This window comes from Bombus flavifrons, chromosome 6 (assembly GCF_040668555.2).
Source record: "Bombus flavifrons isolate JBK064 chromosome 6, iyBomFlav1_principal, whole genome shotgun sequence".
Taxonomy (NCBI): domain Eukaryota; kingdom Metazoa; phylum Arthropoda; class Insecta; order Hymenoptera; family Apidae; genus Bombus; species Bombus flavifrons.
This window is the reverse complement of record NC_138447.1, coordinates 10,799,048-10,825,217: the sequence shown is the minus strand read 5'-3', so window position 1 is coordinate 10,825,217 and position 26,170 is coordinate 10,799,048. Positions and strand designations below refer to the sequence as shown.

The 26,170-nt window shown below is 42.0% G+C and overlaps 6 protein-coding genes and 1 long non-coding RNA gene across 9 annotated transcripts in view; 3 read left to right on the top strand and 4 right to left on the bottom strand.

The window, feature by feature from the left end:
• LOC138180989 (uncharacterized) overlaps positions 1-3,230 on the bottom strand; it is a 54,122-nt gene extending 50,892 nt beyond the window's left edge. The window contains exon 1 of the mRNA XM_069115405.1: positions 2,591-3,230. Within this exon, the coding sequence (XP_068971506.1) occupies positions 2,591-2,957 (367 nt within the window). The 5' untranslated portion in view covers positions 2,958-3,230. The remainder of the gene's footprint in view (positions 1-2,590) is intronic.
• A 3,064-nt stretch (positions 3,231-6,294) lies between these two features.
• On the top strand, positions 6,295-8,830 carry LOC138181006 (RIB43A-like with coiled-coils protein 2). Its single transcript, XM_069115445.1, has 7 exons — positions 6,295-6,423; positions 6,591-6,731; positions 6,912-7,057; positions 7,150-7,390; positions 8,131-8,358; positions 8,510-8,616; positions 8,689-8,830. The coding sequence occupies exons 1-7, from the start codon at positions 6,301-6,303 to the stop codon at positions 8,828-8,830; spliced, it is 1,128 nt and encodes a 375-aa protein (XP_068971546.1). The 5' UTR covers positions 6,295-6,300.
• LOC138181021 (uncharacterized) lies at positions 6,605-8,136 on the bottom strand. Its single transcript, XR_011173422.1, has 3 exons — positions 7,583-8,136; positions 6,853-7,448; positions 6,605-6,710 (listed from the first exon to the last, which is right to left on the bottom strand). It is a non-coding gene; the product is annotated as an uncharacterized LOC138181021 (long non-coding RNA).
• Positions 8,831-9,276: 446 nt separating the features above from the next.
• Positions 9,277-11,789, top strand: LOC138180998 (sodium channel and clathrin linker 1). 2 transcript variants are annotated; one of them, XM_069115418.1, is made up of 7 exons: positions 9,277-9,410; positions 9,493-9,568; positions 9,641-10,121; positions 10,186-11,170; positions 11,231-11,359; positions 11,426-11,587; positions 11,653-11,789. In XM_069115418.1, exons 1-7 carry the CDS (start codon positions 9,373-9,375, stop codon positions 11,678-11,680), a joined length of 1,899 nt encoding a protein of 632 aa, XP_068971519.1. In that variant the 5' UTR covers positions 9,277-9,372; the 3' UTR covers positions 11,681-11,789. The 2 variants fall into 2 exon arrangements, with proteins under 2 accessions (XP_068971519.1, XP_068971520.1); XM_069115419.1 differs by having other exon boundaries at positions 9,295-9,410; positions 9,496-9,568.
• lsn (vacuolar-sorting protein SNF8) lies at positions 11,720-12,659 on the bottom strand. The gene has a single exon (XM_069115459.1). The coding sequence runs from the start codon at positions 12,593-12,595 to the stop codon at positions 11,840-11,842; it is 756 nt and encodes a 251-aa protein (XP_068971560.1). The 5' UTR covers positions 12,596-12,659; the 3' UTR covers positions 11,720-11,839.
• Positions 12,660-12,927: 268 nt separating this feature from the next.
• Roc1a (Regulator of cullins 1a) lies at positions 12,928-14,287 on the top strand. The gene is made up of 5 exons (XM_069115472.1): positions 12,928-13,107; positions 13,274-13,301; positions 13,416-13,537; positions 13,650-13,735; positions 13,899-14,287. The coding sequence occupies exons 1-5, from the start codon at positions 13,015-13,017 to the stop codon at positions 13,909-13,911; spliced, it is 342 nt and encodes a 113-aa protein (XP_068971573.1). The 5' UTR covers positions 12,928-13,014; the 3' UTR covers positions 13,912-14,287.
• A 4,050-nt stretch (positions 14,288-18,337) lies between these two features.
• On the bottom strand, positions 18,338-23,985 carry LOC138180997 (proton channel OtopLc). Of its 2 annotated transcripts, XM_069115417.1 has the most exons (12): positions 23,686-23,985; positions 22,562-22,865; positions 22,374-22,446; positions 22,121-22,279; positions 21,476-21,696; positions 21,225-21,394; positions 20,983-21,141; positions 20,372-20,638; positions 19,495-19,745; positions 19,248-19,381; positions 18,805-19,037; positions 18,338-18,720 (listed from the first exon to the last, which is right to left on the bottom strand). In XM_069115417.1, the coding sequence occupies exons 3-12, from the start codon at positions 22,403-22,405 to the stop codon at positions 18,430-18,432; spliced, it is 1,917 nt and encodes a 638-aa protein (XP_068971518.1). In that variant the 5' UTR covers positions 22,406-22,446; positions 22,562-22,865; positions 23,686-23,985; the 3' UTR covers positions 18,338-18,429. The 2 variants fall into 2 exon arrangements, with proteins under 2 accessions (XP_068971518.1, XP_068971517.1); XM_069115416.1 differs by lacking the exon at positions 22,562-22,865.
• Positions 23,986-26,170: the final 2,185 nt, after the last annotated feature.

Here is a 26,170-nt window from a genome sequence, read left to right as displayed (position 1 = left end):
CGTTCTCATGACAAATCGGTACATCAGCAGATTGGGCGACCGACACACATCTGGCCCATCTGTCGACTCGAGAAACTTGTTTTTCGACCGTTGGTCCGACGTGTTTTTTCGACCTCCTCATGAATCACGCGTCTCGTCCACGCTCCGGGCTATTAACGCTAATAATGCCACTGCCTCGAACGGGATTAACCCGATGGCACATTAATTTGGACGATATTCGCGATCGCTCTTCGTTCTACCAGAGAACGTTACGTCTGCGAGCAATGACGATAATTGTTTGCCAGATTACGCGATCTATTAATAGGTGGAATATGTCTGAGCGTTACCACGAATAGCTTTCCTGTCAAAGAGAGGGAGAAGCTGTCGATTTTCTGTAATCTCACGTGTTCCTAATTTCATCTCCAAACGTCTCAAATAGGAATGACGAATTTTAGCTATAAACGTATTTTTTCCTCGAAGTATTTTTAAATTTCCTTTCCTACGATCGAACGTTTTCAGATTAAAAACACATGGAGCTAAAAAAATTTCTAAAAATTCTGATTTATATTTGCCGTTATTATTCGCGGGAATACCGCTAATAACAAATGTAAGCGCGTAGTTATGATCTTGGAATGTACAACAAACATCGACGTTTAAAAAAGAGAATCGGTTTATGAACGATATCCGATAAAAAAAAAGGAACGTATAATACAGTACTGTTCACTTTACTCGTTCGCATAAAAAGCGGATCAAACGTTGTAATCACTCAACAACTCGGGTTCTCTGCATCCCAGCGAATCCATTATTCAACGAAAAAAAAGAAAAGAACGTTTAAGTAGCCTCGCCGCGTGAATCCCGTAGCTAAAAGAACGATCTCGAACGTGTTAGTAATTTCCTGCGCAATTGCGACACCGTCCTTTATCTACTGTTTACATAAATCCGTCGCCAGACACCTAAGAAACGATGATTAAAGAGACATAGCTTGTGGATACTTCGCGAGGAAAATTAGATCGGCGAGCGTTTAACCGGAACACGAGGCACACTCTAATGGCGAATCGTTTAAAATGGGCGGCGGTGGCAATTTATTTGCATCGCACGTGGCCCTCCGTGGGCGGCGGTCAGAAAGCGTGTGTACACGAGATCCCGGAACATCGTCGGCATCGACGAACCCTCTTCCTCTCTCTCTCTCTCTCTCTCTCTCTTTCTCTCTATCATCTCCTTTTCTCTCTTTCTCTAACGATAGACACACCCGAGTTACGCTTTGGGGTGAAACTATACATATAGTTAACTCGATCAAAACGGCGACGGGCAACATGGTCGCCATGATTGGTACGAAGTCACCCGGAAGAAAGAGGCAGAGAGCCTGGTTTCCGCCCTCGGTAGATCGACGCCTCTCGGGTCCCTTATCCCGTCATAACGTTCCCGCAGGTCGCATCCAGCTCGGGCCGTGTTACCAAGGAACGAACCTCGACAGACAATTTCGGCGGAGGACAGAAGAATGGATGTCCTTCGACCGGATTGACCGTAGGCCAACGACATCGAAATAATACGACGCGCAAACATTGTCGTGCCTTTGAATATTTAACAGAATCAACATGCGAGTTGCCGTAGCAGAACGCCGGGTGTTTACGTTGACGAACGAACGCTTACATTATCCGCGCCTCTCGATATCCTCTCCTCTCTTACCGCTACTCGAAAGCGAAATACCGAAGGGAATTAATTATGCAAGCGTCGTACGCGATCGAGCCCGGTTCGTTCATACGTATATACGTTCGCTACTCGCCGCTTCTACCTGCAACGGAGGAACGGAACACCCTCGGGTAAGACCGATCTTCGCGAGGTTGTACCTCGCACAAAATCTCGCGTATCACGCACGCGATCGCGTCAACAACAACAATCGGGGATACGCGGAGAAACGATCATCCTCGCGATATCGATCGCAGTTGCGGCGAACAGCGCACGACGCGCTTTTATGTTCCTAATTGGAGATACATACTCGCAACGCAGAGGTTTCCACGCGCGGCTCGCCGAAGTATCGTGTTACGAAAGGTATATGCCAAGTGCACTTGTAAGGTATCCCCTCTGTCAGTCCGACACATAGCGAAGCAGACATCGAGCAGAAACACCTGCTCGAGAAACATCGAGGCTTCGTCGGTCTGATTCTATGAAATGCACGCGTGTTTAGGTGGAACGATCTAGAATCAAGGTGGACAAAATAAATAGGAAGAAACGGAGGAGAAGCGGTCCAGTAGACACTCCTCGTATGTAGTCAGACTCGGACTCGTCGAAGCTACGAGAACCTTCGATTTTATTGATAGGACACACACAGCTCGTAATGTGTCGCGTTAATCGAACGATGTTGACGACCTTAACGAGAGCTCGTGGACCCTGCTAGACGCGCGCTTCTTTGTGTCGTGGATCCATCCGTTGCGTAGTGTCGGCTATGGGAAGAGGAAGAAAGAGAGAAACCGAGAGAACAAGAAAGTCACGGAAAGTGCGACAGAGAGACACAAAGAGAAAGAGGGAAGAAGCTTCGAGGGTTTTGGTGGGGGGCAGGGGGGCAGCAGGGCTGGAGGAGGCGGTAGGGGCAAAGACTATATTGATCACTGACCTTTCCTGCGGCCGAATGGTCCGAAGAACGTGCCGTTCTTGCCGATGACGTTATCGTCGATGTACTTGAGCAGTTTCGTGGTATCCTCCCCTTTTCTAGAGGCGATCGACTTGACAGGACGCGGCGGTGCAAGCCTCTGGTTACCGCTGGTCAGCGTGCTCGGGCTGACGGTGTTGGTTGTGGTTGTGGTGGACGTGGTGGCCGTGGTCGACGTTGACGTCGACGCTACGGCGTTCGGTTGGCCCGCTAAGCCGGCGCAGCTTGTGCTTCCAGCCGTAGGGCACGTCGTTTCCTCCGCGAGGGAATTGATCCTCCGCTGCGACCCGCTCCAGTTCTTACCACACGAAATCTTCACCGAGCAACTCATTCTCTCATAGTAATCGGGTACCTCTCAGTGTGCATAGTAAGGGTAACGACGATTCGACACACGCGATAACGCACCCGATCGTTGCATGTACTCTCCGCGATGTGCTCACGGAGCCAAACGTACCGACGAACACTACGGAATAAACGTGTGTACGATGTATTATACGCGTATATATACGTTTGTATGCCTCCTTAGTTAGAATTTGTCACTCGCCGAACAGCAGTAGCATCGTCCGCAACGAGAATGAACAAATTTGCCTGTCTGGTTGCCCAGTCCCTTCTTCTTCCCTTCTTTTCTCTTTGTCCCTTGCACTCTCGGATACACGTGTTTATCACTGGAACGTTAATTGGAACGGTGCGAGGGACACGAGGGTTTAGTTATGGTTCGTAGTCTGATTTAGAAAAAAAAAAAGAACAGACGAAGAGGGACGCGCGCGTATCGCGTATTAATCGTCCGTTCAAACGATAACTACAGACGGAACGAACGAGCTTCTCGAATATCTCTTTCGTTCTTTCTTCCTCCTTTACTTTTTCTTTTTTCCCTGTTCCTGGCTTGTTCTACACCTTTCGTTATTTGACAATGTTTCGATCGATTTTGACCGATCCGTTCCAGGCGAACGGGACGAGGAAAAGTTTAGCGTTCACTCAGCCTCGCGATATTTGCTCGACTTTCGACGTCACGCGATCCGGTTTGTTTCGTGTTTTTGTACCTTCGAATACGTTAGCGCGACCACCGTCGGATTAACTCGAGCTTCGACTACTTCCGTGATAGCTTGCCAAGCAATTGCGCACCGTGAACACATACAACCTCACTCGATGCTGAGGCGAGACTGAATGTCTAGCGGACGAGCTGCCCGGTTCGCCAATGGCGTCACATGGTCACGCAGGCGCCGTCGAGTCTCGCTTCGCTTCGGGGCATCTTCTCTTTGGATCGGACGTGCGGGGTACCGCGAAAACATGGAACTCATTTTTCCGCGAGTCTCCACGCGGAATCTACTTAAATGCTGCGCTCGATATTGCAATTATTATTGCTATTTCTTTTATTTCTTTAGCAACGCGAGAAAACTACCGTGTGAATTAAAACGCGCCGCTAATTCGTGTAATTCCTTTTTTAAGAGCAGTGGATTTACATTTCTTGAATGGGTTTGTTCTTTCGTACTTCTTACAACGTTAAAGTCTTGCACTATACAGACAGATATACATGTGTGCATTTGTTTTTTCTTTATTTCGCGCGTGAGTTTTTAGTTCTGTCAGGCATTTCGAGATATCATTCAATATTATTTATCTTTCATTAATATCGACAGCCATACGGTAGGTAAACATAACTGAAAAACAAAAACAATTAGTATCTTTCTTCGATCTTAAATAAATTCCTCTTTGGAAGAGTGAACTTTTAATGAAGCCATTCTTTTAATCGGGAACTCCGTATACATTCAAAGAACGTATTTTTGCAGAAACGACTGCTCTTTAAGTTTCTCAACTTGCCATTGCGAAAATATGACACAAATAGATGTCTCGTGCTTCAAAGGAGAGTTTTATTTCTGGCAAACCGCACTCTCTGAACTCGAATCGTTATACAGGAAACGTGCAACTCTTGTACGTTAATCTATATTCGTTATTAAGAGTAACTTAAGGAAAAGGAAAGTAAGAAGACTACTTTTTCTTCGGTTTATCGTAATTACGCAAACAGCTCCTAGTTGTATCGTTATGATCCTTTGCGCGTTAAAATCCGATCTCCCTCGTTTTAAATATACAAAATTGAATTTGCTACAAAAACCATTGGGTTTGTATCTTTTACTTTGATCGTCTCCTTCCACGTTATAGATAGACAGTTATTCGTGTAACCTCTTTTCCATGATCTGCACTGGCAATCTCCAACCATATGGCCCGATACGTTAAATATAGGTCAACCGAAGGCACGTGCGTTTTCCCATTAAGCGAACAATTAGAATCATTAGCCTCGCATACAATACCGCGATCGTGTTAACACATTCTAATAAGAGCGCAAAATTCGTGACAGCATCGATATTCGTTTGCATTGTTCGAAAACTGTTGCTCGTCGTTGAACGTCGTTCGATAACGCATAGAAAAATATCAATGGTTGAGGTAGTCGAACGAAACTCTCAACGCGAGTATCATCGAAACGTTTCCCATAATCATCGTGGTAGCGATGTAATTAACAGGAAACAGACCTATCGTACGGTAATAAACGAATCGCTTTTTCCTCCGGTTACGTCCCTGTAATTAAGGATCAGTGAAATCTCGTCTGTTAGCGCGTTTCTTTTTTCACTTTCCGGCAGTATTAACGGCATAGCGGAATCTTTGGATAAAATAAGAGACACAAATTACACCGTTCGTTCGAATCGATAAAAGAGGAAACGAGGCGAGTATTTCCTTAAAATCTATGGCAACGCGTACCAACAGCGTATAATATTCTTTTCATCGTATCCAGCTGGAAGCCGTAAAGAGGCTTTGCCTTTCACGACGATTTATTCGAGCTTCTCGCGATTTGCGCAAAACGATTTGAGCCTAGAATATTTAATAAACAATGTGGCGTTCTCGTGGCTTCCACGTGCCTTCGACACCGCTCTAAAGTCTATGCCTACGTTTGATTCGTAATCCATTCTCATTACCGAGTTCTCATTGTTGAAGAAAACGACGCGATAACGACGGCTCCGTGAGTCACGATGTCACGCGAAACACAACGTCCACACAAAGAAATCAAAGAAGGCGACTAAATTCGTTCTTTATTCCTGTCGTAAGCTCAGCAATTGTAGGCGGTCGCCAACACGCTATGAACTATGTACATATGTATATACGATCGATACAGACGTTCACAGAAGCGTGATAATACAGAAACGTAAAGTCACGAATCATCCGTAATGACTTTCGCCGAGTCAACAGATACGTTATACGACACATGTTTACTCCTTCAACATCTGCTCTTCACGTGACTTTTTCATGCAAATATTCTTATTAGCACTCTATATATGTACGTCAAATAGATGCTACTATCGCCTGAATTCGAACATGATTAATGGCGTTAATATCACGCTTTATATAATATAATCACGTGTTTACGATTAATTAAAAACAATCCAACATTATCAACCGATTTGCGTAGATAAAAGTAAAATTGGCCAAATTTCTTCTTAATCGATAAATAGGAATCTCTCATCCTCTGCTTCGATACGAAGAACGCGTTAGATTTTGACAAGGTAACGCCATGTTTATCGCTCAAACGCTCCATGGTAACGAATTCCACGTGATTCTTGCGGCTTTCGTGGCTAGCTGACACTCGGGCTCTGGTTACGCTCGTCCTCACGTAGATCGAATTTGGCACGATGCTGAAGTTTCAAACCGCGACCAAAGAAGACCTGAAACTGGCCGCATCCATTCAGCGCAGACGGCAGATAGATGCGGAAAGAAAGGAACGAATATTCAATCCACGATTCAGGAAAATCGGAGTAAGTCTGAAGGAGCAAAGTGTTTCCATCGAGCACGATAACCTGTTACAGATCGATCGTGCATGAAGGACAAAAACGATAAGTGTATACGCACGCGAAAGAACGATATATCATGCTGCGCTTTCGAGAACGTCCGGCATAATAATTTTTATCCGTAACACCCGCAGATAGACAAGGAATTCTTGGACAAACAGGTCGCGGAAAAGAAGCAGCAACGTGAGCTGGAACAGGCCCGAGAATCTCAGCTCGACGAGAATTTGATTCGCAGTAGTAAGGTCGCTTTACTGCTGGAAAAAGAACAAGAAGAGGTAAACTGTCAATTATGGACGGTAAAAAGTAAACGGCCGGATGATTAATTGTCTTTTGCAGTGTCATCGTTAAAAATTCCGACTTTGTTCGCGTACTCGTTGCTCTTTGCGCGTTTCTTACCTTTTGAATACTTTGTTAGTGGAATCCACGTTACACCTTGTCATTTGTTGATTTTCCAGGAAAGGCGAAATATAAATAAGGAGATCGAACACTTTAGACAGCAGTATCAGCGTGCTGAACAGCGTCGGGATTTCGATCTTTACGATCCAACTGCTCTTAAAAAAGGCGACGTCGACCTTTCTTTTGAAGCTGGTTTTGGACAGAAGTAAATGTTGTCGTAGTAAATTTCATTCGCGTGAGAATCTCCTCGAGCTTGAGAAGGAACGATATTAAATATTTGATGGTCGAATGCTGCAGATTCGCGGGCGAGGACGATAATGCAAAAGAACGGTCGAAAGCGCAGAAAGAAGAGATGAGATGGTGGATCGAAAAGCAAAAGAACGAACGTATGCAGGCGGAGAGGGAACGCGAGGAAGCCGAGAAAGCGTACGAAGCAGCTGTCATCTCCAGGGACAAGCGTGCCATGGCGTTAGATCAGATGGAACGGGACTGTCGTCGAAGATTGAACGAAGCCACCGCGCAATTTAATCGAGCTCTGGTAAGGCTTTCTCCTATTTAGTCCTTCGACGAAACAATCGGGAACAAAGCGTCAGGAACTGCAAGAAAAAGATAAGAATCTTATTATCTGACGATTGTATTTTACAAGCCAGGGAACACAGAGAATCGAATTTCCTTCTCATACAGACGGAGATCCGTTTCCCTGTCGTTCCTCTTCTAGGTATTTGCGTACTAGTCGTTGTTCGTGAACGACGAGAAAGTGTGAATTCAGATAATTAAGTGCTTGATGGTACTTCGTCTCATTAATTGATTTAAAACCCTCACTCTCTTGTTGTCTCTTCTCTCGTCGCGAACGAGCCAATGACGACGAACCGTGAAATGTCAAAGTTCAACGGTGGCAAAATCTCGTTGTACTTGATACGGCTGTTCTATTCTGTTCGCTGATGAATTCCCTCGGTGTCACTGCACCGACGAGACGGAGTTATTGTCGCTTCGTCGTTTAACACGTCCCGAGCATGGGCTACACAGTTAACATAAACCTTCGCCGAAGGTGAGCACCGTTTACAGCAACGACGAGGTTGCTACGGTCGATGAGCAAACTTGGTGACGTCATCGACGTACGTGTCTCTGTAACAACACGACGAACGATCCTTCAGTCGCTTCCCCGACTCTTCCTACACGTTCTGATCCTTGACTTTTTTTCTCTTTAAATTGTCACGCTCCGTTGGATCGTACGTTTTAGTCGAATGACCGGCTTCGTTTTTCGTCCCCTTGCGACAGGCTGAGGAGCAGAAGTACCGCCGCCACTGCGAAGCCCTTCAAGAGGAGGAGGACAAGAAGGCGGATATCTACAATCACGTGACTGGGGACTTCCTTACGGAAGCCAAAGAGCAGGCGGAGAGCACTCATGGACCGCACAAACCGTTGGCCTCACGTTACAAGGGCATGACTGCGGACGAGCTTAGGGTTTTCAGAGAGGCGCAAACACAGCAGCTGAAAGAAATCGAGGTAAAAGCCAATGGAATGAACGCTTGTTTTGCGCGGTTTTAACGATGCGCCGCGAACCGTTGAAACAGTGCCAACCGTTGTCACGGCCATGCGAGGGCACGGCCAGGGGAACAAAAAATTTGGCTCGCTCAGGGTAAACCTCTTTTTCCAGAAAATGAGATTAGAGGAGAAGCGAAGGGACGAGGAATGGGATCGGTTAATGAACACCCAGGCAGAGATAGCGGATTCGTATCAACGTGAAATTGACCGGAGAAGAACGTAAGAGGTTTAGGTTAAACATTTGTTGAATTATAACGAAAAAAGAGATTTGAATAAATCGATACGTTGCAGAGAGATTAAGAAGAAGATAGCAGAGGAGAATTTGGAACTCGCGCAACAACACAAATCTCATCAGGATTATCTGAACCGTGTGCTCTACAAAAACAAACCGACTGCAGCCTTTTTTGAACAATTTAACAGAGACGCCCGCTAAAACGAAAGCTTATACAATGATACGAATAAATGACTTTTTTTTATATGGATACGTATATTTTATACTTACTATTCATAACTTTTATACTTTTACCTTTTCACGTGCATTTTCTACGTGTAATCGAATACGATTATTCGAAATGTTGGCTTGTTGGTAAATGATAAATTTGCCGCTTCATGAATCATCTTCAGTCGGTATTATATCATCTGCTTGCACATCATGTTTTGTATTTTATAACAGAGAAAGTTTTACGGACAATCACATGAATTTAGAATTTTAATGTATGATTTTATTGCAATGCTTTAAATATACTGCAGGATATTAACATTTTATGTACTATTATCGACCATCCTGTTGAATGCATGCATTTATGCGCTATCGGTAAAATGAAACATTGTTGATGTTTACGCGTCCGACTTCAATGATGTTGCTTGAAATATCTTCCGAAACATTGCAAATGTAAATTAAACGTACAATATATCTTTCATCATGTTCCTTGGCGCAACATAATATTGCGAAACATAAATCATTCTAGCGATAAAATGCTCGATACAGAACACGATGATGCTCGGAAACAAAGGTTAGCTTTAAGGTTATATATCTTCCTGTATTCTTTGTTTTATTTATGATAAATATATTTGGTAAGTTTTTTTTATCAATAGCAGCGAGCGGGATACATTGCTCGAAGAACAATATGAAATCGTGGAGGACCTCAAACGAGATTTGCACTTATGCAAGGTATACCGTTTGTACAAATTAAAACATTGTTTATATGCACCTAAAAATATTTGTTATATATCCACTTTCTAGACAGAACAATACAATATGCGAGTTGAATTAGAAATTCTGCGAAATGAGAATCAAAAGGTTACCGATATAAAAGAATCCCTGAATCGTATTCATTTAGAAGAATGTGATGACGAAGATGCACATAAAAAGGAAATAAAAAATTTACAAGAACGTATTAAGCTGTTAGAAACAGAAAAAGATTCAGCTTTGCAACTATGGCATATTTCCCTGGATACTGTAAGTGCTTTAGAAGATCAATTAAAAGGATTTCATGTGTATGGGAAAGGGACAAAATTTCATCAAGAACAAACAAATGCTATTAAGGAAAGCTACTCGGAAGCTATTAGGATGTTAGAGGAAAAACTTGCGTTGGCTAAAGATAATTTTATCAAACATCAAACACTGTATGAAAGTAGTAAAGAAAAAATTAACAGTTTGACTAATGAAAAGGATAAACTTTTGGAAAAATATAAAGATCTTGAAATGAGCGCCCATGATAAAGGTCAGTAACATCTATTTATAATTTGCAATAACAAATAGAGACATTATTTTTATTTTTTAAAAAGACAGGAATAACCAGCTGACGATAGAAACGTTAAAACAGGAATTAGCTTATGCCAAAACAGAAACCAATAAAGTGGTACAAGCAAAATTAGAATTAGAAAAACAGTTGAATGAAGTTAAAACATATGCTGCAAACGTAATGGAAAGAGACAAGGAAACAAAAACTAAGATGGGAGAAGTTATTGAATTGATAGAATCTGCAGTTAGAGAAAAGGATTTGGTGCTTCGTCGTGAAACTCTTGTATTGGAAGAAAAAGCCAGATTAGAACAGAGACTAAATGTAATAGGTAATGAATATGATGTAAAAATACAAGAGTTGAATAAAAAAACAAGAGATGAGATTGAGTTAAATACGAAAAGGTATCTAACAGAGATCAATGAACTTAAGGCAGAACTAAAGGCAAAAATAACAGTAGCAGAAAAAGCTCAGAGAGAATTGAAATTTACTGAAGAAGAATCAAACAAAATACGTAGAGATTTAAACGTGAAAGTATTAGAATATGAACAGAAAGCCAAACGTATGGAACTTCAGTTACAAGTATACGATGAAACAATAGCTAAAAATAAATATGATATGGAAATTAAGCAATTAAGAGAAAAAATTATTGTTCTTGAGAGTAAGCTGGGTACTTCAAATGATAAATTACAGAAGTTAGAGGAACAGCAAACTAGTAACATACAAGATCAGGTGAATAAAGCTGATCATGAAAATAAAGATATAATGAAACAATATTCGGATTTAGAGAGTCAATTAGCTAAAACATTAGGTGATAAAGAAAATCTTGTATTGCAATTAAAGTCATTGAAACATGATTTTGAATATGAAATACAGAAAAGAGATAATGAAAGGCACTCTCTTGAAAATAAAATTCAAGAACTTGAAGTTAATCTCCATAAAGCAACTTGTATAAAGGAAAATAAATTTAGAGATGACATTACTGATGGAATAAATCCATATGTCAAAAATAAGCCTAGTTTTGATATTACGTAAGTAAATACAAGTATTTATTAAATCAAACGATATTATAAAAAATATTTCTATTACAGAGTTGAAAACAAATGTCATTGTTGTCAGTCTGCATTATCAGATTATATGAATAAATTGCAAGAGAAATTTGATAGGAAAACAAAGGAGTTAATCAATCACGTTCAAGTTCACCAAAAATTAAGTAAAAAGTACATAAACTTTTTCCAGATGTAAATGAGAAATTATCTGTATCATTATGTTATTTTACATTTTAGATGGAGGGATGAAGCAAAATCTTTGACAGTTAAATTTCAAGGGAAATCTAAAGAACTCAGGGGAAAGATAAATTTCTTACAGAAGGAAAATAATGAATTAAATAAAGAATTATTAACTTGCAAACAACAATTGGCACAACATGCAATTGAGGATATACAGAAGTCTGTATTTACTGTATTCATGTAATATAAGATATTTTGGACTAACTATGGATATTTTGTTTTAGATTTAATGAACCAAATGAAATTAGGTGATAATATTTTTCTGCATCTACAAGAACTTTATAATGGATGTTTCATCATGTACATATTACAGGAATATGTAAATTTATTCACATTAAAAATACATTTTATGCTACAGATATCCTTTTTTTAAACACTGTCTATCTATATATAGTAAAGTCAATATTGTGCTTACTCTTTGGATACAATGCAGGCTGTAAATAAACTAGGAAACCAATATAATGTTTCATTTTCACCTTGTTCGTCTAACCATGCCAGTCCTTCTTTTACCATGTGGTCCAAGGCTTTTTGTGTCCTATCTGGTTCCCATTTTAATTCCTTGCACAGCATATTTCTTGAAATATATGCATTTCCAGATAAACTAGCTTGCTGTAACACAGCAGTATGGTCCATACTCAATTCACCAGGAATAGATTGTACTAAATGCTTGCCACGTCCAATTGGAACAATAGAAAATCCATTTCCAAAAATTCGTAATTTTTTGGCTGCAGCTAATAAGTCCTCATTTGTGATTTCTTGGTGTTCTTTCCTACGGCCTCTGGCTTGTATCAATCTTGTCCTAAGTTCGTCCAATGATATCAATCCACCATTTTTATAATTTGTAGCCATACAAACTTCAACAATTTGAACAGCAAGTTCATAATAAAAATCTCCTATGCCAAGAACTGACCAAAATCCTTTACCTGAGGCCAAAGGATCTACACCTATTGATGCACACATTTCAGTAAATTGCCGCCGAAAGCGTGCATTCTTCTTAATTTCATTTTTATACTTTGAGGCGAATTCTTCTAAATTCACGCGAAATGTTTCCATATGCTTTGTCATTTGCTCAAACTGATTTTCTTGAATCTCAGTTCCCTTATCTCTATATTTTTCTCGCTCCAGCTTTTGTTTTTGAATAGCACCAACGCCTGCCTTTCGCCTCATCGTGAAATATATTTTATACTGTGTTACGAATTACAAAAGTACGGATTAGAAATTACACCGAAACAAAATTAAAATGGTCTTATCTAGTTATTAAATGGTCGAAGTAACTGTCATGTTCCTTCATGCATTAGGTCCTCTTCAAAAACATAACCTAATATCGATACAATGACAGTACTATATGTCGTTTCTACAAAAGATACTTTGATTCTTAAACATTGTTTTCAATACGAAATGAAGGTATTGATGTTTATACAATATGACAATTTATGACGCGCACAAAATGTTAAATAATTGAAAAAACTTGTAACTTGAAAATACATTCGTACAGATTCGTGCCTTCGTATCGCCTATACATTGTACTTCGAATCTCTTACACAAGGTGTCAGGTATCAGTTGGCTTCAGACATCAAAATTTAAATATGGCGTCGGCAATGGAAATTGATGATGAAGAAAGTGATTTACCAACTTCGAGTAGTAGTAAAGGAGAGAAAAAACGTTTCGAAGTAAAAAAGGTGAGACGAAGAAATTAGGAAAATATTTCATAAATCTCCTATAAATTTAAAAAGTTTTAAGAAATTAATCCACGAATTCTAACCTCATTTTTGCGTTGTCATTTTTATTATATTCGCATGGTTTATCTGTAATATTTAATTGAAAATACGAAATTTTATATTACAGTGGAATGCTGTGGCCCTTTGGGCATGGGGTACGTATTCGAAAATTACATTATATATATAATTTATTATAAAAAATAATATGGTTAATTTAATACCTATGTCGCAAGATTTTTCCAATAATTATAAAATTTATTATTTTACAGATATCGTAGTAGATAATTGCGCGATCTGCCGTAATCATATAATGGATTTATGTATTGAATGTCAAGCAAATCAAGCATCAGCTACTAGCGAAGAATGTACCGTAGCTTGGGGTGTATGCAATGTATGCATTCTATCGTTATAGCATTTTGTTACAATACACATTTAGTATCAACAGCAGAAGTAAAATATTTTAACTTTTTTATTTTAATTTTTTACACTTTTTTTTCGCATAGCATGCATTCCATTTCCATTGCATCTCACGTTGGTTGAAGACTCGACAAGTTTGTCCACTTGATAATCGAGAGTGGGAGTTCCAAAAGTGAGTACAATTTACAACAAACAACAATACACAACAGGCTTCTTAAAGCTTTTGAAAATTGTGTGTTTGTAGAAGAAGCACAAAAAATTTTCATATATTTTGTATAACTTTTCTGTTTTATATATATACTAACTGCGACATACAACTGTTATATTTATTTTAGATACGGTCATTAGCTGAGTGTGTTCAACTACCACGAACATCTGAACCCTCCAGAATGCCAAAGCCGATGCAAGTTTAACCACATATGTGAATAAAAGACATTTAAATAATCGACGTAACAGCATCATAAAAAAAATCGGCGGCATATCTACAAGCGTCATCGCAGTGCTTTTGGCAAGGAAAATAAATTACAAATTTGCTTGAAACACAACGTGATTAAAATATTATTGCACCAGCAGTATCAACTTTATAATGATCTATCTATTGAGTTAAAACAGCGAATACTAAAACTATAAGCTATTGAAAGTTTCTTATCTTATCCGTTATGCATTATATGACAATGTACTTCTTAGTCCTAAGAACATAAATAAAGGAAAATAAATCAAATAATTATTTAGTCCATATATTTTTTCATATCGTTTCATTAAAAAGCACACCTCTACCTCTACACACAACTATAATTTTACATTTTTTTTCACAGCATCATTTGGAGTTAAAGAGCCGAATACGGAAATATAGAAGTATCTTACGCCGATGCATTTTTCCCTAGGATTATTTTTTTACCGAATTTTCCAATGATCCGCTTATCTGATTGTAAGAAATACCATCTAGCAAAAGTTTTGTCCTTGCCCTTCTCAAGAACGGTGAATTCACGTAATCCACTCTTTCGATCAGCAATTTTTTTACTTTAAATAGATATTGGTTTCACCGACACACACAAGACCTATAAGAAAGATGTTTCAATATCTTTAGGTAAAATATCCTTTACATTGACCGTGTCGCAAAAATTGTATACACGCGTGTTAAATATAGATAAATTTATATATAAAAGTATGCGTATCAAGTATTGGTTTCTTAAGATCTACTTCTTTGGAAAGATTGATGGATATTTTTCTCTCGAGACGTTAAGTAAACTCAATCTCATCGAAATGGCAACGACAGGTATCGTAATAATAGCTTTTACGTTCTGACAACCTACATGATTCTCCTGCCTTTATCCTCTTATCATTAATCCGCGCTATTATAGCACCTGGATTTTTAATGAGACATAACAGCTGCCTATCTCCGTGACCCGTAACGTCACGTCGAGGCCAATCGACCGCTTTGAGATCATCTCGAATCCCTTTTCCAGTTCTAGTGTATTCAAGAGGTATGGGGCAATACTTATCAAGCGGCATACCGTGGAGGAGCCTCCGACGAGCTGGCTTCTAATCCGGGCATACAGTGAAAATTACATCCATGGAGACCAAGCGACATTCAGTAGAGCTGCGAGGGAGCATTAGTAAGTCTTTCCGGCTCCGACTTTACCTCGTCTCACCTTCCTTCTTTTTTTCCTTTTTTTCTTCCGCTAATGTCTTTTTTATTTTTACTAAGCTTACCATTCCTACTCTCCTACGCAGTCACTGCTACATAATACACATAATAGAAAACACGGTATCATCGTAGAAATAGGATTTGTTTAAGTTCCAATTTGCTCGACGCACGGCCATGTATTTCAATAAATCGCAATAAACGGTCGTCCAATAATGATAATATCGCTGTCAAATTACAACGTCTGCTTTCAGTCGCACGTTTCGGTCAGAAACTAGAGTTTCGCGACATCGGTAAATATTTATAATTTAAATATTTGAAAGAGAGCGAAACGTGGAAAGGGACGGATCGGGATGGATGAGGGACGAGGCAGCTGGAAAGAGCGGAAAACGCGGGTAATTCAGCAAGTGGATTTCAATGATTTCCAGAGAGCAAGTTTCGCACGAAACGCGGCTAACTATGACTGCTTGAAATATTTACCTGGTCGCGTGAGATACAATATAAATACGATTTGCATTCTCACCCTCGAGATAGAGAGCGATAGATAGCTCGGTTAGGGAAACGGCCATAGGCTGATCGAAGAGGTTCGAGAAAGCGTTCAGGAGGAGGCAAAATTGGTAGCGGAGGATGGGAGTACGAGTCGCGAAGGTCTCATTTCCGCCGGAAACAGAGGTTCCCTCGTCCTTGCTGCGAGTTACCCTCCCTTCTTCTCTCTTGTCTCGTCCAGATGGAGGCAGAGTCCAATCGAATTAAATACATTCCCGAGGATCGTCCAATCGACGACCTCCGCCAGTGGTATTTGTCGGGTAGAGTTGTTCCACCCAATACCACTGTCATATCTTTTCGTCAAAGTCTACCCCTCCCTGTTCACCTTCGCGCTCTTTCTCCTTATTTCAGTTACATCGACAGCAACCGAATAATTTACTTGTTTTTCCTCATTCTTTTTATCAACGCGTCGTAGCGGGCAGCTACGACCATATCGAAAATTCATTAAAGCCTCGTGTAATTGGGTCGAGAAAGAGAATCGCCGCTGACCCTTCGCATGGCTCCTTTATGCTCCGCTCTCGCCGAGATAATTTTATTTCGAACGTTTAATGATTTCACGTGTCGATACGTTTTCGGTCCTCCGCTGATGGCCGTGGGCGACAACAAGAGGCTATTCCTTTCGGCGGGCGATTATTTTATTGCAGTATTTACCGGAGAAAAAGACAAAGAGGAAAAGGTATAAGCGTATTTCAATTCGCCATAAAATCGAAGCATTTCCGCTAGTTGTACGTTATATTATTCAAAAAAGTTCCCCTGCTGGGAGACCATCCATTATCTGCTGTTCCGATAAATCCGCCAAGACGTTCTCTCTTCTTGTGTTTGGGGGATATATCAAGGTTTCCTCGTCCCGTCGTTGTCGCATCGTCTTTTCTTCCTTTTCCACGCTTCGTCCCTTTCTGCCAACGTGGACTTTCGAATCGACGGGAGTTACAGGACAGGAGCCGATAAATTGCAAGATTTTTCCGTGGCCGATACAAGGAGCATCGTGCCTCGTCCAAGAATTATCGCGCAAACGGTCAAACTCGCGCGAAACGTTTCGTATTCATCGAATGTTAAATGCAAATTCACACAGTCCTTGATTATTTCGCTTTCAAGGTGTCCCCGCTATAAATAATCTCGTCGTTAATAATAATCGATATTCTCGTTGCGTGACCGATTCAGTCCGATAATAACTATTATCGTTAATAGATGACTCGTTATACGACAATTACGGTCACCGTTTATGGTGCAACTTTAAATTCTACTGCCAATTAAATTAGGTAAATGGATTACGACCTATGGCGCTAGATTGTCCTACGAATTTCATTCATTCTGCTTCCGTCCTGTCGATCGTTCCGGACAAATTCCTAAAAACTTGTGCGAGTATTTTTTACGTAGTTCAGGATATCCAACGAAAGCCGGGCAAATCTAAGATTTCACGTTTCCTTGGAAGCCGAACGTTTTCCATGCGCGCGTTGCAGATTGTATCCGATGCTGGTGGTGGTAGGTCGCGCAGCTAGGCGGTCGTAGAGACGGTAAATCCTGGTTAAATCCGTAAAAAAAACAAAAGCTACGACGAGCGTTAGAGGATTGTGACGGCTGTTACTAACACCCTCTGTTCTTTCTCCTTTCGCCGAAGATTCATACATGTTTTTGTGCAAAATTCTTCCCAACAATTATTGCTTTCAGTTTTCCGACTAATAGTTACGCTTTCTTCCGATGAAAGAAACCTCTCAACCCCGTGAGTAATTAAGCATCTTTTACTTGAAAAATTTATTTATACGAGGGCGAACGCAATCAGGTCTTCGAAATCTTGACGCGGAAGGTAGACGGGCAGTAAGTGGAGCATTAAGTTCGAAATTTCGGAACACAAGGTACACGGGCGGGACGCGTACACGGTATTCTTGGTGGACGAGTCCGAGAGCACTCGATAGGCTAAGTAAATCAGAAGCCTTTGGTCAAGAGTACAGCCTCCACTACGTTTAGGGTAGGAGTTAAAGAGGGCAGAGCAGAGGGACCGGCAGGGTGATGAAGGAAGAGGGTGCAATAGTGGTGGCAGGAGCAACAAAGGGTTGGCTAAGAGCTCTTCACCGTCCACTCGCTCGCTTTCTCCAACCACCGAAGCATCACCTACTTCTCGCTGCAGCGAGGCTTGCTTGCCTCGTGATGTGATTGCTACCGAAATGTGTTTACCGTAAACCGTATCAAACTGTCGACCGTCCACCATCATCGTTACCGTCTATCTTTTCTCTGTGGTACACCGATAAAAGTACGCACCTCTATCGATTTGCGTCGAGCATGGCACGTCGCGTCCTCGTCCTCGTCCTCGTCCTCGCCAACATCGTCGCAGTCAACGAAGAAGGCTTTGAAACGGCCCTTTTACCCTTTGTCTTTGGCGCCAGCTTAGAAGTTCCCGTGCAAGGTAGTAAACGTTGCGGACAAGTTTGCCTTTTGTGTCTTGTAACGTTGTTATTTGCGAAGGATCGCCAGTCCTCTTTTCTTCATTTTTTTTCCTGTTCTCTCAGTCTCTCTGCCTCTCTTTCTCTTTCTCTTTTGTGTTTGCCAAGTTAAATGGTAATTAAGGAACGTCGAAGGATAACGCAATTTCTTTGTGTGTTTTACTTGTACTCTTTATGAAAAGTAACAATTTTATCAAAATAACCGTACTATAAAGTCATCGTTTTGAATCAGATAACTTAGTAAGGAGTTTGAACGACGCTGTTGGATCTACATTTGTAACACGTCTTCCATATTTCGAACAGGCATATCGCCGAATGAAACCGATAGAATATAGCCAATGGCATAGACACGTGCGTTATGATGGTCCATGCCCATACACCGAAGAATCGTAAATGATCCGGACGAACTCCCGCACGAGATTTCTCCAGTGTGTTCACTGTCCATAAGGCGATATTGACGACTATCAGAAAGGTGATCAGTTCCTTGCCAGGCTTGTCGTTTCTCGAGCAACGTCTTCCCCACGCATTCTACAAATTTTTGAATAGTCGAAAGACAGTTGCTCTATCTGTCGATAGCGCAAGATTTTATTCTTCGTGCTATCAATTTCTTACTTTAATAAGCAGTGTCTGGCTCGTGCTCTGTACCAGGGCCAATAAATCTGTGATAAGCGATAGTATCCAGGTCGGACCCATTGTCAATATATCACCAACAACTCCGAACAGACAATGCAGATAGACCCCAGCTTGAGCTGCCGCCAACAGAGTGGTATCCAAGTCCGATGGCTTGATAATCTTTTGCTGCAACGCTTGCAATTTCAATGTTCCAGCGACCGAAGCGATCATACCTACGATCGTTGATCGTTTCTTTGATTTATAAGAATAAAACACAAAAATATTGGGATTTTATCGACGCGACTTTAACGCATGATGTTCGCTGAAATTTAATACCGAAAATATCTTGGTGACAAAACGGATCATTGATCTCCGTTAACTGTAAATTTCAAAATAGCGATATACGATACGATACGATAATTCCATAAAATATCGCCACTTACCTAACATAAGTATAGTCGCGTCCAACGAGGTAACCTGAACGATCGCGATCTTCATCTTGGCCTCCTTCAGCACGAAGAACATGATCAAGCTCAATATCGTCGCGGCAACGACTAGAATTCCGCCAAAGAGACCTCTGAAAAACGTCGAGAAAGAAACGTCGGAACGAAACAATCTTGAAATCTCAACGATATCGCATTAACAAATTAACGGGGAATTCTATCGGACTAATTAAATTTCCAGGCTGACTTGTGAGAGCTGCTGCAGTCTATGCTAAGGTGATACGAAGATCTCGTCGGGATCTCGCTTTTAGCATCGATCTTCTCGTCCACCCTCTTCCACATCTCGAACAGTATCACCGCGCAAATTAAACTGAATTCAATTGTGCACGGGAAAAGGAACGGGCTGGCGTCTCTCAGAAGCGACTTGAGGATACCGTCATCGTCGTCGTGCGTGTAGCCCAGCTGATCGATCTCGTGTTGCGTTTCCTCGACCAACGCCTTGGCAAACAAACGGAATGCCTGAGGACTCGTGAAAAATTCACGTTGACGCACGCGTATCGACGTGGCGGAAACACAACGGTGAAAACATCGGCTGCGTGACGGAATCGCGTTGCTCGCTCTCGCGCTTTTTCATAACACAAAGATCAAAAGCCACGCGTTGTAACTGCTCCCGGTCGTTGATATGCGACTACTTCCATTTTCACGTGAAAATGAGACCTAGTGTTGGTTAAAACCGGTAGCGCGCGTTTCTATGAATACAGAAATAAACAGCGAATTCGGCTTCGATAAATGGTAAATACGTTTAATCGACACTAACCGCTCGTTCATGCTAATGGTCATCGAAATGCTGGCTGACGTTCAAAGTGATATCATTTCTGTAGCTGGTATGTTCTTTCCCCTTTATTCCAGTTGGTTATCATTGAAACGTTTTCGAATGTTGTCGAACATGACGCGATGATCACTGACAAATTGACTCGAATCACTAGACTATGTAGTTGATGCAACGATGTTTCGCTTTTGAATCGCGTTTCAAATAAACACAATGAGTGTAATGTATCAGGTTGTTCAAACATCTTGCTTCTCGTGATGACAAATTTTTCTATTTTATTCATCGCTCCACGTACCTGCAACCATTCGCAGAGATTAGTCGCGATCATGTGCATCAGGCCTAACTTAGCGAGGGCGGCGTGCTTGGCCAAGTTGAGACTTTTACTGTTGAGAAATATAAAGTGCATCTGGGCCGTAACTAGCAGCAGCCTGGCACCCGGTGTAATCGCCCTGAACGGACCGGAAGCTATTTCCGCCCCAATTTGCAATCCCGTAAATACCAACGAGCCAGCGCCAAATCCCACTGCGCCGAGTCTCAGACAAAAGCTGCCGTACTGTTGCGTCTAAGGGAAGAAGGATTTTTTGCTTACATCTGTGTATTGTACGTGTGTTACGTGGTTGAATGCGACTCGTTAATCAGAATGTACCGGACTGTTCGCGAATTCACACGCTCGATGAGAAATGTTTTCGTACAAATTATTCAATGGCCGAGTCGGTGTAACGAATGATTGGCCTGTCAGTTAGTGAACAGTTGCACAGGCCGAGACACCTGAAAGGGATTGTCTCTGATCGTTTCTGACACTTTGACAAAGACAAACATTCGCGGGTGCAAAAGGTAACGGCAACGTTGGACGTGATTCCAAGTTCATTTCGGAGGCGATTAAATATTTTCGAAGCGCAAATTTACCTGACACGCGTTCACGCGATCGCCCTTCTCGTCGAATTTTAACGCCTCTTCCTTCTCGTTTCTTCGCACCATATTCTTCTCGGCTTTGTCCCTCCATACCATTACGTACAAAGAGATCACGAACGTGACGCTGACTACGTATAAATACAAGTAGAAACCCTAAACAGATTCATTATAGCGTACTTCTCGAGATGATATTCTTTCTAACGACGTTAAAGAATATTTATAAGAAAACTTAGCACCTGATTCAACGAAGCTGGAACTCTTTCCGTCACATTAGCAGTGATAGGTACAGCGAGTCCAACTACGATCAACAAATTCGCGTAGAGAGTACTCATAATAGACACCATTTCCGCGTGACACTTTCTTTTCTCCGTCAATTTTGGTCGTTGCTCGATCATCTGTTGCTTGACTATCGAACGAAATGTTCAATATCGTTCAACATCCCTTAATTGCTTTGAGTGTGCACTTTCGTAAATAAAAACGCGCTCACCCTTCGCTGGTTCCAAAGCGTTTACAGACACGTAAGCCGTGTTGACAGGTGACAGTGGTAGAAAATTGGGTCGTTGCCTTTCGTGATCGTTCCTCTCCGGATGATTCCGATTGTTTAACAACGGTATTTTACATCCTGTCGTGTGTCCCGTTACAAATTCCTGATCCTGAGGGATGCAGGAGGGTAGCGACATGTTACTGCCTAACCCTGAAATCAATGCCCTATCGGAAGGGAATCAGTTCGCGTTTCGCGTTTGACGTTCATTGGATTCGAGACAGAGATCGTTTCGTGACGATTAAAACATATAGAACGCGATTTCAGTGAGCATTTGTGAAGAACCTGGCAGGTATTTAACCGTAGTGAACCGGTCGATTTCGCGTCAATACACTCAACGAAATAAATTCAAACGAATCAGTGGACCGTCACGTTGAAAATGTTTCATTGGAAAACTGAATTCAATGATCGTAAAATTATACGCTTTCTGCGCTCTTGTATATCGCGTTGATCATGCAAGACCCCATAGTATTTTGGCTTCGATACGTTATTAATGTCGTCGGTGATATAATATATCAATCGCGTATATGTACGTATATATGATCGAATAATATCTCGAAAGAAAATTAGAAAACGAGAAATTGGTATTACCCGAGAAGACCTCGTCGATGGTTTATAACAGCAGTCAAGGACATGTTTTGTCCCCGTGGATGCGACATTCTTCCTCGAGGCGAAAACAGGTACTCTTTTCCATCAGCCTCTGACGATAGGGTTATCGCTGTCGGCGCATCGCGAGTTTTCAACTCGCAACTTTTTTCACAAGGTATAGTTATTTGAAAATGTAGTTTCGATCAGGATACTATATCGTTTTATAGCGCGATGTACATTGTTATCAGTTACTCACGTCGTCGTTATATTGGATTGACTATTATTCATAGTCTATCGTCGTTGTCCTCGATATGGATGAATAACACGAGCTGAAAGAAACGGTAGCTTTGAAACGTTAAAGAAAGCCAACTAATCTCTCGTGGTTCATTTTTTTATTTCTTTTATTATTTGGCTATTATAGAATTCACGTAACACACGACGTACGGTTAAAAAAGTTCTTTCCCCCTTTCTTTACGCAAACGTTGCGTAACAATCGTTTCGGTTTATTCACCGGCAATGCGTCAAACTTTCTAGCTCCTTCCAGGGTTGGATAAGCTCGCGACGCCGTATTTGCTCGGCTATTCTCGCGAAGGAAACTTGGAAATTTATTCCCAAGGAAATTCGCCCGCGTTTTGAATTTTTAGTAGGCTGGCCAACTTTCTTTCTTCGTCGGTCGCCTCATCGCGTTTAAACGGTCGCGACAAAAGCGATTCTTCGTTTCGATCGTGACAGAGCAGTACCGTCGCACCTGAAAAATTGTTCCAATTACCGGAACGCATCGTCCTTCTCCTCGTTACTGTCTCCTTCTCTAAATCCCAACGACTCGTCCAACGAGACTGATTCCGTTGCCGACTAATTTTTCGGAGAAGAACTCCAGCCGACGAACTTGTTCGTTGTTTTCGCTCGTTTAGAACGCGAAACTCCGGCGACGAGTCGACGACGACGAGGCGAACTCGCGAAAGTTGCACTTTATTGAAGGCGATTTCCGACTTTGTGCCCGCCGTACAACACTGACACTGCCGCTGTCGTGTAACCAGACCAACTTTGCCAACTTTCGTTTGAATCGCGTTAAACGAATCCTGGTGAACTGTGTGACGCTATCGGCGCGTCACTCGTTTGAAACGCTCCGCGAGAAACCGAGGCTAGGCGTGGTAATGCCATTGGTGTTACGCATACTGGCAACTATTCTTGTGACGCGCGCCGTGAATCGCACAAAAGCCACTTCGAGCACGCCTTTGCGGAAGGTAAGCGCTTTCATGCGTCCGTCGACGATGCCTCGTTACGTTCTCGTCACGAAATTTCTAACGGCGAGTGTCTTTTGTAGACTGTCGACTAGTTTCACGGCCGTAATTAACTTCCCGCAATATATATATATATATATATATATACATATATATAATAACATATATATAACGTTTAATACAACGAACGAAAGGTCACTCGAATTTATTGTAGAAAATCCTAGGTGTTTAATACGCGATGTCTCTGTTTTTCGAACGGAATTCGTTACGTTAACAGGGGACGGACGGTGGAAATGCAACGCATAATACAATAGCACGGGTTATTACCTCTAACGTTGACAAATCAACTGACACCGTTGCGAAGCGTTACAAACCGTCGCTTTGATTGTCGAATCGAGGCGAACGATGCACGAATGAAACGGAACAGTAAATCTCGCAGAACGATGTAATGACTTGGAAAAGAATAATTGGCTATTTGTTCACGGTTACGAATCGCACGAATCGTCCAACGATAGTTCGACACCGATCAACCCCGAAACACGTCGACGCGAACAGTGACGAATTGGACCGCGACTCGCGTGATTCTGACCCGAGAACCGCGTCCGCGTCCGCTTCGACGTAGAACTCGCGACAAACAATTGGTGTCGCCGCGAAATTAGCGAGAGATCGCGAGAAACGTCGGAACCTGGCATTCTGAATATCAGAGAAAAAACACTGCAGTGTAGTTCGACGATCGAACGTGCGTCAAGATCGTTGATTGATCAACGACGCCAGGTTTAACGGCAGCACGTTGGTCGATCGATATTGTAAATGAATGTAACTCGTAGCCGTCGATTGTTTATTTATGCGGAATATTTCGAAGCGGTGATAACGCGGCCGTTCGAGCTGGTATTTGCATTTGTATTGCTTGATTACCTGAGAATTCAATTTCTGCGACGCAGTTTTAGGAATAATCGAAGCAAGAAATCGCGCTCGTTCGACGAGCCGCTCGGACCGTGTAAATTTTCATACATCGGTGACCGTTCACCGGATCCACTCTGGGAAGAACGATCGCGAGATTATCGCGAGTGCGCATCGAATCGAGAATCGCCGCTGTATCTGTATCGAAACGAGTGTATCGATGGAATTTGCGTTAATAGGAAAACATGTAATCCGTATGGAGGCGGACGTCGGCTCGCCGATACGTTCTCATAAGTGGGACCCAGCCGAATTCTGCATAATTTTACGAGACTTCTGCTCGCGATCCGGCAGAGTTTATAGGGCGATCTTCTCGAGCGTAATCCGCACAAACGAGCCGGTTAAGTGGAGTATAAACTGTTAATGAAGCCAGTATCATCATCCACGCGGAACGCCACGATGTGTTTGCCGAAACAGTTCGAAAATTTAGACCGTGCCTGCTAAAAGACACTAATTGTAGGCGCAGCCGATAATAGTTAGTATCTGTGGCCTAATCACCGCTTCGATGCGAACGACGATCGATTCGACAAATCCCGATTTACATCGGCTCGCCGTTGTCCTTGTCACTTTTGCCCTATGCTCGCCGCGGTTAATCGGCTAATAATTTTTTTTCACCCGACAATCATACATGGGAAAAGATTTTATGATTATTCGCGACCTCGGGCAAAAAGGTAAACGTGGTAGCTATTTCCTGGTTTCCGTCGCTTTCCGTGATGAAATTGCACGGAAAAAGAACCGAGAAGAAAAGGGGAAAGAGAATGGATCAAAGAGACCGCAAAGCAGTGCACACGCCAATTCGGCTCCCAATAGAGTACAGATTGACGAGAATAATTTCGCTAGATTCGTCAGTTTGACGGCGGTGTGGCGATGAATAGTAATGCGCGGATTAGATGCGCTTCCAGTTTAATAATCAAATTTTATCAGTACTCTGGGGGACGAGAATTCGGAAACCTGCCTTCGTTCGAATTGGAAAAAGCGCGAATCGGAATTAGACACGCTCGATGTTAGAAAAACCACGAAAATCAAGGAAACCAACGAACGATAAATTCGTTGTAACTTTTCGTCACTAATTTTACATAGAACATCGCCTGCTTCCCGATAGGACAATTGTGTACAGATTATTTTGTCAAATATAAATACCTACGTATAGCAAGTACATGGATATGTATAAACTAGCGACATTCGATAAACAAATACAACAACGACAAAAGCATCGAATATCCGACTATTGATAGAACAAAACGCAATTTCTACATGGTAGTCTATCGAATGTAAACACCTCTACATAAAAGAGGAACGAATAACATTCGACAAAGGATTATAACAGCAACAATAGAATGGAGGATCAGGATAGTGCACAGGTGAGGCTCCATTCTCAGCAAGATCGGTAATGACGCGAACAGCCCTAGTAGGACGACGAGCAATCAATCGAAATCGTGCTTGTTGCTGTCTATCCAACCTGCGACCTCTCCGTTCCTCAATTCTCTCCTGTCTGTCCCTGGCCTCTCTTTCTCTCTTTCCCACCCTTTCCTTTTCCTCTACTTCTCTCTTTCTCCCCAGGAGAGAGCTCTCTCTCCACCTCGTTTCTTTCTCTCTCTCTCTCTCTCTCTTTCAGTCTGTCAACGTTGTTCAGGTCCCTAGCTCGCTCTTGAACCGGGCCATTCAGCGAGGCCGCCCTTTCGCCAGATTCCTCTTCCCGGGGGCGGAACCAGGGAGAACCGGAAGTGCCCGGATATGAGTTTCCGGCGCGGACAATTTGCAGCGCAAAATTGAATGATCGACTCCGATAATCGTCGTTGCTCGTGCCTACCTATGTAGCTCTGCCACGCTCCAAATTCCAAAGCGGCGGCGTTGT